Genomic DNA, 19,803 nt, shown 5'->3' on the forward strand with positions numbered 1-19,803 from the left:
GATCGCGTCGATGCACTCCAGCTTGGGGACAGAGTATGCGACTCCGTCTCAGGAAAAAAAAAAAAAAAAAAAAAGAAGACCAAACATAACAGGGCACCAAAATGAAGGTATGCCGTTTTGCTGGCCTCAGTGGCAGGCACTGGTAGGCCACAGCCATCAAGAACTTGGGGGTTTATGAGGCGTTCAGGGCATATCCCTTGTGAGTGACAGGGGTCTGCTTCAGCAATACCAGATGGGCCATCCTGGGAGCCATCTCAAGACCAGAATCAGTCCATTCTTTGGTCTGATGCTAAGTAAGAGATGCTGCTTTTTAACCGCCAAGGGCATTTCACTCTGCCCTGGTTTTATCACGGGCAGTAAAAGGTCAGCAGGAAAGGTTGAGCTTCGAAGAGAACATCTAGCTTTGTTGGAATATGAGCCTTGTGAACCTGCAATGCCCAAGGTAGCAGACTTTAGCAGAAGTGGGGAAGTTTAGGTCCTTGCTACTCAGAGTGGTCCTGCGGTGCCAGCATCGCCAAGCCTGGGGGCTGCTAGGAAGGCGGAGAGTCTCAGGCTGCACCCGGACCCCCTGAATTTGAATCTGAGTATCAACAAGCTTCCCAGGCAATACATATGCATGTTAAAGTTGGAGACGGCTGTTGCAGGAGTGTGACTAGTGCCCAGTCTCACTGGACAGTGCCTGAGTCACCGCTCTGCAGAGCAGAGCTGGGTTCTGGTTTATTTGTGCTCCCCCTGCTCCCCATGGTCTGCAAGAGCCGACAGAGCAGAGGTCTGAGGGGGAGCTTGTCTTTGGAGTTGATCCTCACGGATCTTTGGTGCTTCTCCACAGTGTTTGGGCTTGGGCCCCCTGCCCCAGAGAACGACGCTGCGGTGGCCTTGACCCTGCAGCAGGAGTTTGCACGGGTAGGAGCATCGGCGCATGATGATAGCCTGGAGGAAAAGGGTTTGTTCTTCTGCCAGATTTGTCAAAAGAACCTCTCAGCCATGAACGTGACCCGAAGGGAACAGCATGTAAACAGGTGGGGGCAGCTTGGGCCGTCACCTCTCCCGTGTACGTGACCAGAATCCCTGGGCACCCCAGGGCTGGAGTGGGGATCTCCACACCTTACTGTGAAAATAGCACTTCAGCTTTTTTGTCAGCGTACCCCTTTTTAAAAAATAACTTTGTTGAGATATAATTCACAAAACATATAGTTCACCCATTTATTCACACAGTTGTGCAACTGTCACCACAATCACTTCTGGATTATTTTCATCACGGCGAAAAGAATCCCCACACCCATTAGCAGCCACTCCCTATTGCCCCTCTCTCCCCTGACAACCACTAATCAGCTTTCTGTCTGGATGGATTTGCCGATGAAATTGCACAGTTGTCCTTTTGTGTCTGCCTTCTTTGACTGAATATGTTGTTTTTGAGGTTCATCCATGTAGCATGGGACAGGCTTCATTCCTTTTTGTGGCTGAGTAGTACCTCATCGTATGGATAGACTGTCTTTTTTCCCATTCTTAGAGGAGGAATATGACCGTGGTTTATCCTTTCATCCACTGACCGACATTTGGAGCATTTCTGCCCTTTGGGGTTGTGGACAGAGCCGCCGTGAACATGGCTTTCATGTATTTGTTTGGGTTCCTGCTTCCAGTTCTTGGGGGTCTATACTTAGGAGTGGAATTTCTAAGTTATCATGTAACTGCATTTAATCTTTCCTTGCTTCATTTAGCCAACTTTGCTAACAGATACCTAAGTGTAGTGTCCAGGGGCTGACTGCCAGGAGACGGAGTCAGGCTGTGTGGAGGGGATTAGCTTTGGGGAACTTGCTTTGACCACAGCACATCCATGATGACCTGGACCCACAGTTGCTCCAATCCACATTCCCGGGGAGGGTGGTTCTCCTGTATTAACTGTCTTCCTTCAGGTGCCTGGATGAAGCTGAAAAGGCACTAAGACCTTCCGTGCCTCAGATCCCTGAGTGCCCGATTTGTGGGAAACCGTTTCTTACCTTAAAGAGCAGAACCAGCCACTTGAAGCAGTGTGCTGTGAAGATGGAGGTTGGCCCCCAGCTCCTGCTGCAGGCCGTGCGGCTGCAGACAGCACAGCCTGAGGGGAGCAGCAGCCTGCCAGTGTCTAGGTGAGTCAACGAAACGGAAGAAAACCAAGCCAAATATTGCTGTGTGCACTCAGGGCTTTTTCTATTTAAAAAAGCTTTTTATGGGCCGGGCGCAGTAGCTCACACCTGTAATCGCAGCACTTTGGGGGAGATCAAGGTGGGCAGATCACCTTAGGTCAGGAGTTCAAGACCAGCCTGGCCAACATGGTAAAATCCTGTCTCTACTAAAAATACAAAAATTAGCTGGGCATGGTGGCGCATGCCTGTAATCCCAGCTACTTGGGACGCTGAGGCAGGAAAATCACTTGAACCCAGAAGGTAGAGGTTGCAGTGAGCCAAGATCGCACCATTGCACTTCAGCATGGACAAGAGTGAGACCCTGTCTACAAAAAAAAGAAGCTTTTTATTGTGGAGGAAAAAAGATCCCTCCTTCATTCTGGAAATGAAACACTTAGGATGAAATGAGGTACAGTCTGGAAGGGAGTGAGGAGGGGACAGAGTCTGCATTCTGGAAGGCTCTGGACCTGCCCCTTTAGGTGGGTGCAGAAACGATCATCGCACTATTTTCCTCAAGGTTCTTCCTGAGTTTCCAATACTATGAACCCGCAGTCGGTACCCTCTAGTGCAGGGGTCCCTAACCCCCTGGCCTCGGACCAGTACCGATCTGTGGCCTGTTAGGAACCTGACCACACAACAAGAGGTGAGCAGTGGGCAGGCAAGTTTTACCGCCTGAGCTCCGCCTCCTGTCAGATCAGTGGTAGCCTTAGACTCATAGGAACACAAACCCTATTGCGAGCTGTGCATGCATGGAATCTTGGTTGAGCTCTCCTTATGAGACTCTAAAGCCTGATGATCTGAGGTGAAACACTTTGATGCTGAAACCATTTCCCCGATTCATGTCCCATGGAAAAACTGTCTTCCATGAAACCAGTTCCTGGTACCAGAAAGGTTGGGGACTGCTGCTCTACCACATCTAAGAATTTGGTACTTTACTCCATCCTTTACATTGTTGTATAGCATGGTTTCCACCTCAGCACAGTCCAGTTTTCACACTGTTAACATAAGATTATTCAGCACAGTTCAAAGAATTGGTGATTGGCCAGGCACGGTAGCTTACACCTGTAATCTGAATACTTTGGAGGCCAGGGCAGAAGGATCACTTGAGCCCAGGAGTTCAAGACCAGCCTGGGCAACATAGCAAGACCCATCACTACAAAAAATTAAAAAATTAGCTGGCTGGTGCTGCACACCTGTAGTCCCAGCTACTTGGGAGGCTGAGGCGGAAGGATCGCTTGAGTCTGGGAGGTCAAGGTTGCAATGAGCTGTGATTGCACCACTGCACTCCAGCCTGGGTGACAGGGCAAGAACCTGTCTTCATAAAACAAAAACAACAACAAAGTTGGTGAAACAGAAGATTTTTAGAGGCCCTGCTCACAGCCAGGACACAAGTCCTCAGCATACAAACCACAGCCACACAAGTGCCAGAGGGCTGGCCCTGCTCTACCCTGTCCTGCTGCTGAGGACGCTAGAGCTGACACCAGGTTCATAGTGAATAAAGGCAACTTGGACCTTTGACTCCTCCAGGTTTGAGACCGCTGTCAAGAGCAAAGGGAACGCCAAAGGCGATGACTCTTTGTCCCGCCTACTGCTTTGCACACAGGTCATGGGCAGCCGAGCTGGGTTGGGGCTGAGATGGCAGAGGGCAGAGGGGATTCTCTTGGTGGGGGAGCCCATCTATATTTAGCACCTCCACACTAGCATGGTAGGGGTGCAAGCCTTGAGGCCTTAGAATAGAGGTCATCTAAGCCATTGCTTCTTTCTTGGCAGGACCACACCAAAAGCACCTGCTCAGATAAAGTATGTCTGCTTTTTAGAATACCTCCAAGTACTGAAACTAGATGTATGTAGATCTGTTTAGAAGGCTGTTAGAGTAGAAAACTACAGGAGCTGGATGCCCTTATGGGGTCTTTGAACCCCTCCCTCCCCCAAGGCCAAGCCTGTGGTCCTCAGAATGCATGCCCCGGCCAGAGTACCTCATACTCTTTCCCCACAGTCCAAACCTGGCCTGCTGGGGAGTGAGGAGGGGACAGAGTCTGCATTCCCCTCACAGAGGCAGGGTCCTGGGCTGCCCAGGCGGCTCCTTTCCCACTGGGAGGCTGTGGTTATCCAGCTTCCTAGGAAGGTGAATTTGAGCCATCCCTGGCCCCGTGGAGAGCACGGGCTTTTGCAAAAGCCAGAGGCATGACTGCAGTGCAGGGAAGGTAGGCCCGGTTTGTGCTAAGTTCCTTTGTCGCCTCTGCCCTCCTCCTTGCCCAACTTGTTGGGAGGCACCCAGGCAGCCTAGCTTCTCTCCAGCCGAAAACTCCTGTTCATTTCCTCCAAACCAAACGCGCTGCTGCCCATTGAAAGTGCAGAGTCCCGTGGCGGCTGGTGTCATGTTGACCATTGGCAGCCTAAGCTGGGAAGCCCTTCCTTCTGGCCATGGGCAGAGGCACTGCCCTGGAGCCCCTGCAGGAGGGAAGGGATCCTTTTCTGCTGGTGTGGCCGGGACCGTGTAAGGAGCATCGGAAGTATTGATGGGTGAAGGTGGTGGGAGTCCAGGGAGCCTGCTTAGAGCCATCGATTGTTGACTCCATTGGACGGGCTTGGCCACATGAGGATGTGCAGGTACCACAGATGGCTCTGGACATCTGCCATGAGCCTGCTGGACAGCAGCACGTGAAGGAACCTAGACGCTCCCGTGCCTGGCCATGTTGAACTTTTGGCCTGTGATTGAATGAGTTCACACGAGGCAATAGAAGTGGGGGAGGGGTCTGCCTGGCAGGTCTACATCCATCACTTTTCTCTCAGGCCCAGCCCTCTCCAGGCCAGTGTGACCAACCTGAGAAGTGTGCACTCCTCTAGCCCCAGTAACTTTTCTTTTTGGCTGTCTTCTCGCTTCAGTGATCACGGTGGAGGTCTGAAACGGAGAGGACCCGCCAGCAAGAAGGAGCCACGGAAGAGGCGGAAGGTGGGCGAGGCACCATCCGAGGACCTGCTGGTGGCCATGGCTCTGTCCCGGTCGGAGATGGAGCCATGTGCGGCTGTGCCAGCACTCAGGCTGGAAAGTGCCTTTTCTGAGAGGATAAAACCAGAAGCAGGTTTGTGTGGCCAGAACAGTGGCCCTGGGAGAGACCACCAGCGGGTCCCGGGGGAGTGGACCAACTCCACCATTGATGGTGATGCTTTTGTTTCTCTCTAGAGAAGAAACGTCGCAAGAAGAAACCCCCAGTGTCTCCCCCATTGTTGTTAGTCCAGGACTCTGAAAGCACAGGCCGACAGATAGAGGACCGTGTGGCCCTGCTCCTCTCTGAGGAAGTGGAATTGTCTAGCACGCCACCACTTCCTGCCAGCAGGATTTTAAAGGAAGGGTGGGAAAGAGTGGGCCAGTGTCCTCCTCCACCTGAATGCAAGCAGAGCTTTCTGTGGGAGGGCAGTGCACTGACCGGGGCCTGGGCCATGGAGGCCTTCTACACGGCCAGGCTGGTCCCACCCCTCGTGCCCCAGCGGCCTGCCCAGGTGAGTCCCTCCCCTCAGGCACATGGGACAGGCTTTTGTGGGAGGCTGGCGGTCCCAGAACTGCAACACTGGGTATCCACAGCCAGGTGATGAAAAGTCCAGGAAGAAAAGGCAGAGGCGGGAGGAGGCCAGAGGGGCGCTCGGTGGCTGCACTTTCTTCTCTGTCCAGCAACTACATGGTACTCTGGGTAGGATCAGGGAGGACCCTTGGTTTCCACCAGAGTGTGTTCCTGGAGTTTGTTGAAAATGCAGAGTCCTGGCTGGGCGCGGTGGCTCACACTTGTAATCCCAGCACTTTGGGAGGCTGAGGTGGGTGATCACGAGGTCAGGAGTTTGAGACCAGGCTGGCTAACAGGGTGAAACCCCTTCTCTACTAAGAATACAAAAATTAGCCGGACATGGTAGCACACACCTGTAATCCCAGTTACTTGGGAGACTGAGGCAGAAGAATCACTTGAACCTGGGAGGCAGAGGTTGCCGTGAGCCGAGATCGTGCCATTGCACTCCAGCCTGGGCAACAAGAGAGACTTTGTCTTTAAAAAAAAAAAAAAAAAAAAAGGGCCGGGCACAGTGGCTCAAGCCTGTAATCCCAGCACTTTGGGAGGCTGAGACGGGCGGATCACCAGGTCAGGAGTTCGAGACCATCCTGGCAAACACGGTGAAACCCCGTCTCTACTAAAAAATACAAAAAAAAACTAGCCAGGCGTGGTGGCAGGCACCTATACTCCCAACTACTCGGGAGGCTGAGGCAGGAGAATGGTGTAAACCCGGGAGGCGGAGCTTGCAGTGAGCTGATATCTGGCTACTGCACTCCAACCTGGGCGACAGAGCAAGACTCTGTCTCCAAAAAAAAAAAAAAAAAAAGCAGAGTCCCAGGGCAGCTGGCAAAATGCCTCAGACGGAGCCCGGGAACCTGCATTTGAAACACATATTCCAGACAGTCCTGCAGCAAGTGTCCTCCTGCCATGGACTTCAGGAGGGTGGCAGGCCTGGGCCCCCCTGGCCTGACAAGCCTTTGTGCAAATAGATGCCAAGGCCTGGCCTTGGCCGTGACAGAGGAGGAGCACGTTGACATGAGTGCTGGGGAAAAACGTCGCAGGACTGCCCCGGGCTGTGGCTGGAGCTCCATGCCCACAGCCTGCTTCCTGCTCTGTAATTTTAGGTACAGCCATGCATACCACATGTGACGGCTTCTGCAGTGTGTGCGTCAGTGACAGCGACCACACAGTCACTCTGTTTACTGGCTTCTTTCAGGGCCTCATGCAGGAGCCCGTGCCGCCGCTGGTGCCACCTGAGCACTCAGAGCGAAGGTCACCCGCTCTTCACAGCACCCCCCCTGCAGGCTGTGGCTCTAGGGGGCTGTCGCCTTCGGCCAGCCAGAGGGAGCACCAGGCCCTGCAGGACCTCGTGGACCTGGCGAGGGAGGGACTGAGCGCCAGCCCGTGGCCCAGCAGTGGGGGCCTGGCTGGCTCGGAAGGGGCTGCAGGTGAGATGCTGGGTGGGACTCCAGGGCCAGCCCTGCCCTCCTGGGCCTCCCTTCCCCGCGGCTGAGGCTGCTCTTGTGCCGCTGTGGTGGCAGCTCTGACCTGGTGGGAGAACACACAGCCTCTGGGCGCTTTCATTTTTTCTCAAAGGTGAATGTGGCGTTGACAACTCTGTCATGACTTTCCTTCCACTTTAACCAAAGACAGAGCTGTCTGCCCACAGCGAGTGAATCCTCTGGGTGAGCTGTTTTGCTCTTCTCTTACCTCCCTGGTGGGGTGCGGATCACAAGGTCAGGAGATCGAGGCCATCCTGCTACCACAGTGAAACAGGGCGTGCGCGTTGGCTTTGCATGAAGGCGTCCTCGAAAAGCAAGCGCCTCTCCAGGCAGCGCAGGGCCGGCTCAGCCTGTGCTCAACGCTGTCTTCTTGGTGGTGGGTGTGGCTGGGCTGTGACGTTCCTTCAACCTGTGAATCCTCCGCTCAGGGTTGGACGTGGTGCCCGGCGGCCTTCCTCTGACTGGGTTTGTGGTGCCATCGCAGGACAAGCACCTGGAAAGGGGCGGCCGCACCTCGGTAAGGACTGGCTCTGTCCCACGCTCTGTGGTCCCAGCCACTCCCGCTTGCCACATGTGTGATGGGGTTGCCTCACCGCTGGCCTGTGGCCCCCAATGCAAGTGCAGTGTCCTCTCAAGAAGGTCTCTGCTTTCCAGAAGGCTGCCACATGCTGACATCCGTGAGCAGAGCCATGAACCCACAGCCACCCCGGCGCCCCTCTAGGGGCTGTGCCACAAGGCTTCTGCCTTTTCTGTCTGTGACTCCGTGGGGCACCTTGGGGTTGAGGCCCCAGAGCCTGCTCTGTCCCGGGTCCCAGGAGTATAGAGGGACCACAGTTTCTCAGCGTGGCTGCCCCATCCAGGCACGCTCTGCTCGTTCCTCAGTAGCTGCGAGCTCACCGAGGGCGTGCTGTCCCTCCCCTCTGTGCAGGTCCTGGGCTGGGCTCCAGAGCACAGCTGAGCAGACTGGCCCGGCCTCCCTGTCAGTGTGCCGTGTGGGGACGACCCAGGGTGGCAGCTGGCTTTTCTGCAGAGTGGACCTCCTCCCATTTGCACGTCAGTGTCAACCAAGCACTTCATGCCAAGGCCAGCCTAGGGACATCATCACATACTGGACCCGGCTGTCCTCTTGGCCAGGTCCCCGAGCTGCTTGGACTCAGGGTGCTTGTCCGTCACAGGGGACTGGCGCACCTCCTCAAAGTCTAGGTATCCCACAGCCTGGTCCACACAGTGCAGGAGCTGCCAGTGCTGTGAATTCACGTCTAGCCCCACGTCTGGCCTCTCCACAGGTGCCAGGGAACCCACTGGCAAGAGCCAGAGGAACAAGCTAGTGCTTTGCTCTTCTGTGCTGCTCAGGGCCTTAGGGTCACTCGGAGGTTGAGCCCATCATGGGAACCATTTTGGAGAGGAAAGGAGAATGCAGGTCCTGGCTCCTGGCGCACCCTAACACCACCTCCATGTGGGGAGCTTCCCACTGCCCCGGCAGAAGAACAGAGCTGGGGAGGTGACAGCTTTTCCTGTCCTCCCGCTTCAGCTCTCCCTTGGTCTGCTGGTTGCTGACTTTGGTGCCATGGTCAATAACCCACACCTGAGTGATGTCCAGTTCCAGACAGACAGCGGGGAGGTGCTTTACGCCCACAAGTTCGTGCTTTATGCCCGATGCCCGCTCCTCATCCAGTATGTAAGTACGCAGGCCACCGTGTGCCCTCCTTTCCTCTTGCTCCCTCTCTAATCCTGCCTTTCTCCAACCAGGCCTCCCCATGTCTCAGATGCCCTTTCTACCTCCCCCATTACCCTCACTTCCTGCCCCACAATGTTCTCACCTTCTCCCTCCCACCCATCCCTTTCTCCAACACGCGGAGAAGAGATACAGACCCACACTTGAGGTTAGGAGTGGGTGTGAGGGGTAGCCTCAGAACCGGGAAACATCAGTGTTTTGTTCTGTTGAATGAAAATCCATTGTTTGGCCGGGTGCGGTGGCTCACGCCTGTAATCCCAGCCCTTTGGGAGGCCGAGGCGTGCGGATCACAAGGTCAGGAGATCAAGACCATGCTGGCTAACACAGTGAAACCCCGTCTCTACTAAAAATACAAAAATTAGCCGGGCGTGGTGGTGGGCATCTGTAGTCCCAGCTACTCGGGAAGCTGAGGCAGGAGAATAGCATGAACCTGGGAGGCGGAGCTTCCAGTGAGCTGAGATCGCGCCACTGCACTCCAGCCTGGGCGACAGAGTCAAAAACAAAAAAACAAAAAAGAAAATCCATTGTTTCCCAGAATTGTTTTCTCTTTCCTCTATTTGCATAATTACAAAAGCTCATAATTCATCTCTTCAGGGATGAGTTGCTGATGAACCTTTTGCTTTCTGACTTGAAAGCATTTGACTTGAGTGTGGGTAGGAACTCAGGGAGCTACTCTCAGTCTCTGTCAAAATTCTGGAGCCCAGTTGTGTCTATCAGGAGGACTCTAACTGGGTCCTAGAATATCTAGTCCCAATATGATTTGACAAAAGAGGAGTGTTAGGCCTCACCTGTAAAATTATTGGCCAAAAATCTGCATAAACAGTGGCTAATGCTTTTCCTGGGGCATGGAGCTGCTTATAAGACTAGGGACTGGGCACAGCAGCTCATGCCTGAAATCCCTGTACTTTGGGAGACTAAGGTGGGAGGATCCCTTGGGGCCAGGAGTTCAAGACCAGCTTGAACAACACAGTGAGAGCCCATTTCTACAAAAAAAATTTAAAAATTAGCCTAGGGGCTGGGCGCAGTGGCTCACGCCAGTAATCTCAGCACTTTGGGAAGCCGAGGAGGGTGGATCATCTGAGGTCAGGAGTTTGAGACCAGCTTGGCCAACATAGCAAAACCTCGTCTCTTACTGAAACTACAAAAAATTAGCGTGCTTGGTGCTGGGCACCTGCAAGCCCAGCTACTTGGGAGGCTGATGCAGGAGAATTGCTTGAACCCAGGAGGTGGAAGTTGCAGTGAGCCGAGAGCTCGCCACTGCACTCTAGCCTGGGCAACAGAGAGAGAGAGTCCAACTCAAAATAAATAAATTAATTAAATAATTAAAATTAAAATTTAAAATTAGCCTAGGAGTTCAAGGCTGCAGTAAGCCATGATCACACCACTGCACTCCAGCCTGAGTGACACGGGGAGACACTGTCTCTAAAAAGAAAAATAAAAAGACTAGTGACTTGCAGGACACCCCAGAGCGTCTGCTTTGCTCCAAGTTACAAGTGTGTGGTCAATAAACCCTCTGTGTTGCATTTCACCTTCAGGTGAACAACGAAGGCTTCTCTGCTGTAGAGGACGGGATTCCGACCCAGCGTGTCCTGCTGGGTGACGTGAGCACCGAGGCCACCTGCGCATTCCTGCACTATCTCTATACCGCAGACACTGGCCTTCCTCCTGGCCTGAGCTCTGAGCTGAGTTCCCTGGCCCACAGGTCTGGATTGCTCCCCAGCCTTTGAAAGTAACTGGCGAGGACTGGCAGGTTGACAGCTCTGGGGAGGGTTGTGCTGCTGCAGAGGGCTCGGGACTTCGGGGCTGAGGCCGAGAGAACCAACAGTCCTGTGTATACCTTTTAATCCCAAGTTCATGGCCAGCGATGACCCTGTAGCACAGGGCGTGTTAGGTGAAAGTCAGGCCAGAACAGACACACCAGAACTGACACTTGCAGGGGTGCCAAGCACTGGATCAGGAAGACTCTATTGAGTCCCATGGTTTTTAACCCCCTACGTGTGATAAGAGAATGGCCCTTGGCTACAGTGCCCCCCAAACACTGCTGCTCAGTGATCGTTCCACCGCTAGACCTGAGCAATGGCAGTCCTTTCCAGAGTCCCGTAAAACGGCATGGAGAGAATGCTTAGGCTGCATCCCAGATGCCGCAGCTCCCCTGGCTTGCATCCAGCCAGCATCTTAGGAGAGAGGCAGCAGCTCAGAGGGACAAGTGTTGTGCCTCTGGACAGGGCCTGGGTCGCCGATCCAAGCCTGTGTCCTCCCTCTGCTGCTTTCTTAGGAAAGGAACAGCTCAGCCTCTGGGGTTGGAAATATACTGACTAGGCCACAGAGCCTTCAAGCAGGTGGCTGGCTGGCTTGCCCATTGGCCTGGGCTGATGCAAGGACTTGGTCTGCTGTGGATTGTGTCTGATGCCATGTCTTCATTTATGTTTTATTTTTTGGAGAGATGGAGTGTCGCTATGTTGCCCAGGCTGTTCTTGAACTCCTGACCTCAAGCAATCCTCCTGCCTCCGCCTCCCAAAGTGCTGGGATTATGGGCATGAGCCACCATGCATGGCCTTTTTTATTGTTTTAGAGACAGAGTCTCTTGCGGTTGCCCAGGCTGGAGTGCAGTGGCATGATCACAGCTCACTGTAGCCTTGAACTCCTAGGCTAATTTTTACATTTTTTTGTAGAGGTGGAGACTTTCTATGTTGTTCAGGCTGATCTCAAACTCCCGGCCTTGAGTGATCCTCGGCTTCCCAAAGTGCTGGAATTTCAAGCATGAGCCACCATGCCTGGCCCTAACGCTATGTCTTGAGAGCCTCTGAGGCAGCAGCTCCCCAGTTTTGTAACTCTGCCAATCCCTGTTACCTTACATTCAGCCCGACACCCCCCTTTATGTCTGCAGCTGTAGTTAGCAAGCCCTGCTTTAAGTGTTGTCAGTCTCTGGTTTCTGGAACCAAGTGGCCTGGGTGTTTCTGGCAAGGAGTGTGGGCTCCATCTTCAAAGGGAGCAGGGCCTGGGTCATGGTCATTCCTCCTGGTGAAGATTCTGCTCCGGTCTGCCACCCCACTGGGGTGCCCAGAGCCCATCTCCATGCAGAGTGGCGATGACCCTTGGTGTTTCCTGTTGCAGGTTTGGTGTGAGCGAGCTTGTTCACCTGTGCGAACAGGTGCCTGTCACCACGGACTCAGGGGGCAAACCATGGGAGGAGAAGGAAGCTGAGAATTGCGAAAGCAGGGCCGAGAATTTCCAGGAACTCTTGAGGTCAATGTGGGCAGATGAAGAGGAGGAAGCGGAGACTTTGTTGAAATTCAAGGACCACAAAGAAGATCAAGAAAACGTGAATGAAGCAGAAATGGAAGAAATTTATGAATTCGCAGCTACTCAGCGAAAGCTGCTCCAGGAAGAAAAAGCAGTGGGTGCTGGTGAGGATGCTGACTGGCTGGAGGGTGGCAGTCCGGTTTCTGGGCAGCTCCTAGCAAGTGTCCAGGTGCAGGAACGGTGGGACAAGGTGGAGGAGATACAGCCGTCGGAGCCAGGAAGAGATGAGGCCACCACCTGGGAGAAGGTGGGACAGTGCCCTCTCCCACCACCCCAGGGCCAGCGCTCAGGGGCATGGGGAGCAGAGGCCCCCGAGCAGGAGGCGCTTGGCCGTTCTAGTTGCTCCAGCCCTTCCAGGGGCTGCCGGGCAGAGAGAAAAGAAGGCCCCCTTCCATACTCGGATGATGCCGGTGATTACGAACAGCTCTCCTCATCAACTCAGGGAGAGAGCTCAGAGCCGTCCCAAGTAACAAGTGAGCCTGAGGAACGAAGCGGCGCTGTCAGGGAAAGGGGGCTGGAGGTTTCTCATCGCCTGGCTCCCTGGCAGGTGTCTCCACCGCACCCGTGCCGCTTCCTATTGGGGCCTCCCCAGGGCGGGAGTCCCCACGGGTCTCATCAGCCTCATCACACAAGCGGGTTGTCCCTGTCGACACCCCGGTCCTGCGGCGGAACTTCCCACGTGGGCTCCCCAACCTCACTGTCTCCAGCTATGCCATCAAAGCAGAAAAGGGACAGGAGCATCCTCATGCTGTCTAAAGAGCCAGGCCACCAGAAAGGCACAGAGCGTCGGTCCATGCTGGAGTGCAGAAATAAGGGCGTCCTGATGTCCCCAGAAAAATCTCTGTCCATTGACCTAACCCAGTCAAATCCTGACCATTTGAGCTCCACGTCTCAGAAATCTTCATCCCAAGTGAACAGAGAAGATGAGATCATCCTCTTACTGGACTCTGATGAGGAGCTAGAGCTAGAACCAACCAAAATGAAGTCCATTTCTAGTGATCCTCTGGAAGAAAGGAAAGCTCTAGAAATTAGCCCTAGGTCCTGTGAGCTGTTTTCCGTCATTGACGTCGATGCAGATCAGGAGCCTTCCCACAGCCCACCAAGAAGGGAAGCTGCGCTGCAGCGGGAGGACGAGGGGGCGCTGCCGGAGAACCGGGGCTCTTTGGGCAGCAGAGGGGCTCCCTGGCTGTTCTGTGACCGTGAGAGCAGCCCCGGCGAGGGCAGCACCACAGACACCTCATGGCTGGTGCCCGCCACCCCGCTGGCCAGCAGAAGCCGCGACTGTTCTTCCCAGACCCAAATCAGCAGCCTCAGGAGCGGGCTGCCGGTGGACGCGGTGACACAGCACACGCCCAGGGCCTCGGTAGGCAACAGGGAAGGGAACGAGGCTGCACAGAAGTTTTCCGTCATCAGGCCCCAGACACCACCGCCCCAGACACCGTCCTCTTGCCTCACTCCCGTCTCTCCAGGAACTTCTGACGGCAGAAGGCAAGGCCACAAAAGCCCTTCCCGTCCCCCCGCTGGGGGCCACCCGCACTCCTCTCCGCTGGCTCCACGTCCCATCTCCGGGGACCGCGCCCACTTCAGCAGGCGGTTCCTGAAACACTCTCCGCCTGGGCCAAGCTTCCTGAGCCAGACCACAGCGAGTGACGTGGTGGAAGTCGGGGACAGTGACGATGAGCAGGAGGTGGCCTCCCATCAGGCCAACAGCAGTCCCCCGCTGGACAGTGACCCTCCAATTCCAGTTGACGACTGCTGCTGGCACATGGAGCCCCTCTCGCCAATTCCCATTGATCACTGGAACCTGGAGCGGACCGGCCCCCTGAGCACCAGCAGCCCCAGCCGCAGGATGAAGGAGGCCACCGACAGCTGTGACTGCCGCTCCCCAGGACTCCTGGACACCACCCCCATCCAAGGAAGCTGCGCTGCCCGGAGGAAATCGCAAGAGAAGTCCTTGGGCGCGGGTTCCCCGGGGAACAGCAGGCTGAGCTTTCTGAATTCAGCTCTGTGGGACGACTGGGACGGGGAAGAGCAGAGGCCTCCAGAGACCCCTCCTCTAGCGCAGATGCTAAGCGTCGGTGGAGCTCAGAAGCCCGAAGGATTAGAGACACCCAGTGAGTAGCCAGGAGAGCTGGGGGAGGGGACTGTCTTTGTTACTGTTTTACACTAAGTGGGTGTGGAGGTCGGTCATGAGACCCAGGGGCTGACGGCGCTGAATGCCTGCTGGCCTGAGGCACGACACTTCCACTGCCTTCCAGACTCCCCTCCACGGTGGAGGAGAGCCAGGCTGGCTCTCACGCTGCACTTCTTAGCCAGTAAGTCAGTGTTTCCCAGACTTACCTGGATCCAGTGCTCACCTGGGCATGTGTTAAAAATCCACATCTACAAACCCTTCTCCAGAACACGGAGCCGGCACCTCCAAAGGCCACGACTCATTCAGCAAGTATCGGTGTGCCTTAAGATTAGACCAGGGTGGTTCTTCAAAATATTAACCGTGGAATGGCTGTAGGACCCAGCAATTCCACTTTTACCTGTGTATCCAAGAGAATTAAAACAGGGACTCAGACATCACGTTCATACAGGTGCTATTCACAGTTGCCAAAAGGTGGAAGCAAGCCAAAGGCCCGCCAGCAGATGAACAGGGAGCCCCGCGTGGCCCGGCGAGCGAAGGGAATAGCGTTTGGCCACCACAAGGAATGAGGCACTGCCATGCGCTACAGCGGGGACGACCCAGGAGAAGCATGCTGCCGGGTGAGAAGCCAGACACACAGGCCATGTACTGTCTGCATCATGGATACGAAATGTCTAGAACAGGCAAATCCAGAGAGAACTCAGGTGAGTGGTTGCCCTGGGTTGGAGGGAGGGGGAATGGGGAGTGACTGCTCCCCATTTTTGGGGGGGTACAGGGTGTCCTTTTGGGGTGCTGAAAATGTTTTGGAAATGGATAGAGGTGATGGTTGCACAACATTGTGAATACTTAATGCCACTGAATTATTCCCTTATGATTTCTTTTTTTTTTTTTTTTTTTTTTTTTTTTTTTTGAGACAGAGTCTCGCTCTGCCGCCCAGGCTGGAGTGCAGTGGCCGGATCTCAGCTCACTGCAAGCTCCGCCTCCCGGGTTCACGCCATTCTCCTGCCTCAGCCTCCCGAGTAGCTGGGACTATAGGCGCCCGCCACCTCGCCCGGCTAATTTTTTTGTATTTTTTTAGTAGAGACGGGGTTTCACCGTATTAGCCAGGATGGGTCTCGATCTCCTGACCTCGTGATCCGCCCGTCTCGGCCTCCCAAAGTGCTGGGATTACAGGCTTGAGCCACCGCGCCCGGCCTATGATTTCTTTATGTGAATTTCACCTCAATTAAAAAAAGAATCAGGTGGGACAAGTGTGAGAGGCTGTGAGGTCCGTTCTTCCTGGTGCCCTCAGGTGCAGGAATGCCACCTCTCTGCTCATTTCAGTCCCCAGGGAGACTCAGAGCCCCAGGTGTTGGCCCCCTCAGTGCTACTGCTCCCTTCCAGGCACCTCCAGGGAGGGCCAGGAGGGCCGGGCTGGGCTGAGCACAACTGGGAGAAAGGCCAGGCTGTGAGTGAACACCTGCCTGTGGCCTGGGGGCCCGTTTCCTCCCAAATCCAGACAAATGAGGCGACTGACAGTGCCCTCGGCCCTCAGGGGCTTCAGAAGCAAGCACCTGGAGAGCTTCTTACAGCACCCGTTGGCCCAGCCTGCCCTAGAGCCTCGCTTCAGGAGGGTGACCAAGAATTTGCATTTCTAACCAGTTCCCAGGCAGTGCTGTGAGAACGGCTGCAGGAGGCTGCGCAGCAGATCTGAGGTGGGCTTCAGGATGCTGCTGCGGCCACAGGAAGAATCGTGCCTTTCTCAGGAGACAGAGCTTACCACTTTCATCGGGGGCTCAAAGGGCTCCACGGTCATAAAAGGCAGAAGCAGCAAAGTCTGACTGTTCTAATGTGTCACCAGGCTGGAGTGCAGCGGCGCAATCTCGGCTCACTGCAACCTCCACCTCTTGGGTTGAAGGGATTCTCCTGCCTCAGCCTCCCAAGTAGCTGGGACTACAGGCACCCGCCACCACTCCCAGCTAATTTTTGTACTTTTAGTAGAGACGAGGTTTCCCCACATTGATCAGGCTGGTCTTGAGCTCCTGACCTCAGGTGATCCACCCTCCTCGACCTTCCAAAGTGCTGGGATTACAGGTGTAAGCCACCTCGCCCAGTCTATTATTTTTTAAAGTAACAGCTTTATTTAGATATAATTCACATACCATAAAATCCACCCTTTTAAAATGGACAGTTCAGTGGTTCTTAGTACATTCACAGTGTTGTACAATTGTCACCACTCTCTAATTCCAGAACATTTTCAACATCTCAAAAATCCCACACCCATGAGCAGTCTCTCCCCTTCCCCTTCCCCCAGCCCCGGCAACCAAGAACCTACTTTGTCTCTATGGATTTGCCTATCCTGGACATTTCATATAAACAGAGTCATGTATTACTAATGTGTGGCCTTTTGTGTCTGGCTTCTTTCAGTTAGCATACCGTTTTCAAGATTCATACATGTTGTGGCACGGATCAGTAATTTATACCTTCTTATTTATTTATTTTTTTTGAGACAGAGTCTTGCTCTGTCGCCCAGGCTAGAGTGCAGTGGCACGATCTCGGCTCACTGCAAGCTCCACCTCCCGGGTTCAAGTGATTCTCCCGCCTCAGCCTCCCGAGTAGCTGGGATTACAAGCACCCATCACCATGCCATGCCCGGCTAATTTTTTCATATTTTTAGTACAGATGGGGTTTCACCATGTTGGCCGAGCTGGTCTCGAACTCCTAACCTCAAGTGATCCACCCACTTTGGTCTCCCAAAGTGCTGGGATTACAAGCCTGAGCCACTGTGCCTGGCCTGTTTTTGAGTCAGGGGTCTTGCTGTGTCACCCAGGCTGAAGTGCAGTGGTGCAATCACAGTTCATTGCAGCCTCGACCTCCCAGGCTCAAGTGATCCTCCCACCTCAACCTTCTGAGTAGCTGGGACTACAGGCAGCTGCCACCATGCCTGGCTATTTTTTTTTTTTTTTAGTAGAGACAGAGTCTTGCTATGTTGCCCCAGCTTTGAGCATACTGTCTGACTAATAACCCCACTGATGGTATGCCACATTTTGCTTATCCATTCATCTATTAGTGAACATAGGGGTTGTTTTTACTTTGTGGTTATTAATAATGCCACTTAGGAATATTCATGTGCAAGTTTGCGTGTAGATATAAGTTTTCATTCTTCTTGGTTCTATACTTAGGAGTGGAATTGCTGGGTCATATGGCAACTATGTTAGCATTTTGAGGAACTGCTAGACTGTTTTCCAAAATGACTGTACCATTTGAAATCTCCACCAACACTTGTTACTCTGTTTTTGTTGTTGTTGTTTGTTTGCTTGTCTTTTTGAGACAAGGTCTTGCTCTGTCGCCCAGGCTGGAGTGCAGTGGCGTGTTCACAGCTTGCTGCAGCCTCAACCTTCCTGGCTCAGGTGATCCTTCTGCCTCAGCTCCCGGATAGCTGGAACCACCACAAACAGCTGCCCACATTGGTGGCCACCACACCCAGCTAACTTTTTTTTTTGTAGAGATGGGGTTTTGCCATGTTGCCCGAGCCCTCTGTGTTTTTTGTTATGGCCATCCTAGTGGGCGTGCAGTGGTATCTCATTGTGGTTTTGACTTGCATTTCCCTGATGACTAACGATGTTCAGCACCTGTTCACGTGCTTATTGGCCATCTGTAGATCTTCTCTGGAGAAACGTCTGTTCACATCCTTTGCCCATTTTTTAACTGGGTTTTTTTAATTGATGAATTATTTTTAAAAAACAAAACTGATGTCTAAGCCTGTCTGAAGAGTATCAGTGTGGCCCACTGTCACCTCAAGTTGTCACTGCGGGGCAGACATTTTGAAGTTTCCATGCCTAAGTTTGTCACATGCCGGGCTGTTGGGTTCAGCGGCCCCAGGAGCCATGTTTAGCCGGCATCCGTGTTATACATGGTGTGGTCCTCCGTGCGTGCCACCGATGCTGTCAGCGGGAAGCCCCTGCTGCAGACAGGGAAGGGGTGGCCGTTGTTGCTTTCATGGAGCAAAACGATGCTTGCATTACCTTCAAGTGCAGTATTCCTCTTGGTCACGCTACTGGAATCAGACATGGGCAATCCGTGTCCGTCGTGCTAAAACGTGTGCTGCTTTTGTTTTACCCAGAAGGTGTAAATCGGAAGAAGGACTTGCCCCCCAAAGTGCCCATAACACCGATGCCACAGTATTCCATTATGGAGACGCCGGTGCTGAAGAAGGAACTGGATAGGTTGGTGGTCTTCTCCCTCCCACAAGTAACCAGGTTTCACACGCCTGGGGGCGGAAGGGTCCCTGCGTGTTCTCTTTGGGTCTGGTGGATGCAGCTGGCTTGGGCTTGGGAAGAAAGGCCTGCAGTCGGCTCCTTTAGGGAGCATGCGTGACTGCTGGGTGCCGGGTGAGCCGCCCAGTTCTCTCTGCGTACCATTCCCCAGGGAGGCAACACATGAGACTCCTGTATGTCACCCCTGGGCAGCAGGTCCCCATGTTCCGTGTGGATAGACATGGCCCTCTAGCCAGAGCAGTCTGAGTGAGGAGGCCTGATTTTTTTTTTTTTTTGAAAGACGGAGTGTCGCTCTGTCACCAGGCTGGAGTACAGTGGCACAATCCCAGCTCACTGCAACCTCTGCCTCCCGGGTTCAAGAGATTCTCCTGCCTCAGCCTCCCGAGTAGCTGGGACTACAGGCGTGCGCCACCACGCCTGGCTAATTGTTGTTTAGTAGAGATGGGGTTTCACCATGGTAGGCTGGTCTCAAACTCCTGACCATGTGATCCACCCGCCTCGGCCTCCCAAAGTGCTGGGATTACAGGTGTGAACCACCGCGCCCAGTGGAGGCCTGATTTTTTAAAAAGAACATTTAACTCTCACATCCACATGACACTGCTCTTACACTCGGGCACCCAGGGAAGCTTGTGCTGCCACCATCCCTCAGCACTGGGAGCAGCATATCTTTTGTTTGTTTTTTATTTTTGGAGACAGGATCTCACTGTTGCCCAGGCTGGAGTACAGTGATGTGATCTTGGCTTGCTGTGGCCTCAACCTGTGAGGCTTAAGCGATCCTACCTTATCCTCCCTCGCAGTTGGGACTCCAGGCGACACCACCATGCCTGGCTAATTGTTGTATTTTTTGTAGAGATGGGCTCTTGCTATGTTGCCCAGGCTGGCCTTGAACTCCTGAACTCAAGCTATCCTCCTGCCTCAGCCTCCTGAAGTGCTGGATTCTAAGTGTGAGCCATTGTGCCTGGCTGACAATGTTTCTTTTGGAATATTCAGAGTAAGCTTAGTTGGCGCCTAGAATAGACACTAACCTCCGATGCTCACAGAAGTCAGGCATCTATGGTTTGTCACACAAGCCATGCGCTGAATGCATTGGGCATCACTCTTTGCTAAGATGGGGAACACTGTGGAGTGTGGACCAGCTGTGTGGGTGGGTCCTGAGGCCCACCTGTCCCTCCATC

General features: G+C 53.9%; 1 protein-coding gene across 8 annotated transcripts in view; it reads left to right on the forward strand.

Annotated features, from left to right (window-relative positions):
- The window catches only part of SLX4 (SLX4 structure-specific endonuclease subunit), a 29,822-nt gene that overhangs the window by 7,689 nt on the left and 2,330 nt on the right, over window positions 1-19,803 (forward strand). For 3 of the 8 annotated variants that reach the window (XM_033235923.1, XM_033235922.1, XM_033235921.1), the window contains exons 4-13: window positions 830-1,019; window positions 1,914-2,126; window positions 5,049-5,245; window positions 5,347-5,663; window positions 6,918-7,149; window positions 7,632-7,720; window positions 8,735-8,881; window positions 10,474-10,640; window positions 12,053-14,355; window positions 18,475-18,577. In XM_033235923.1, coding sequence (XP_033091814.1) covers window positions 830-1,019; window positions 1,914-2,126; window positions 5,049-5,245; window positions 5,347-5,663; window positions 6,918-7,149; window positions 7,632-7,720; window positions 8,735-8,881; window positions 10,474-10,640; window positions 12,053-14,355; window positions 18,475-18,577 — 3,958 coding nt within the window. Of the gene's footprint in view, window positions 1-47; window positions 143-829; window positions 1,020-1,913; window positions 2,127-5,048; window positions 5,246-5,346; window positions 5,664-6,917; window positions 7,150-7,631; window positions 7,721-8,734; window positions 8,882-10,473; window positions 10,641-12,052; window positions 14,356-18,474; window positions 18,578-19,478; window positions 19,786-19,803 lie in introns of those variants that run through there. The other 5 variants (XM_033235927.1, XM_033235925.1, XM_033235928.1 and 2 more) reach the window with 5 other exon arrangements.

Source organism: Trachypithecus francoisi, unplaced genomic scaffold (genome assembly GCF_009764315.1).
Source record: "Trachypithecus francoisi isolate TF-2019V2 unplaced genomic scaffold, Tfra_2.0 Lachesis_group15, whole genome shotgun sequence".
Classification (NCBI taxonomy): Eukaryota; Metazoa; Chordata; class Mammalia; order Primates; family Cercopithecidae; genus Trachypithecus; species Trachypithecus francoisi.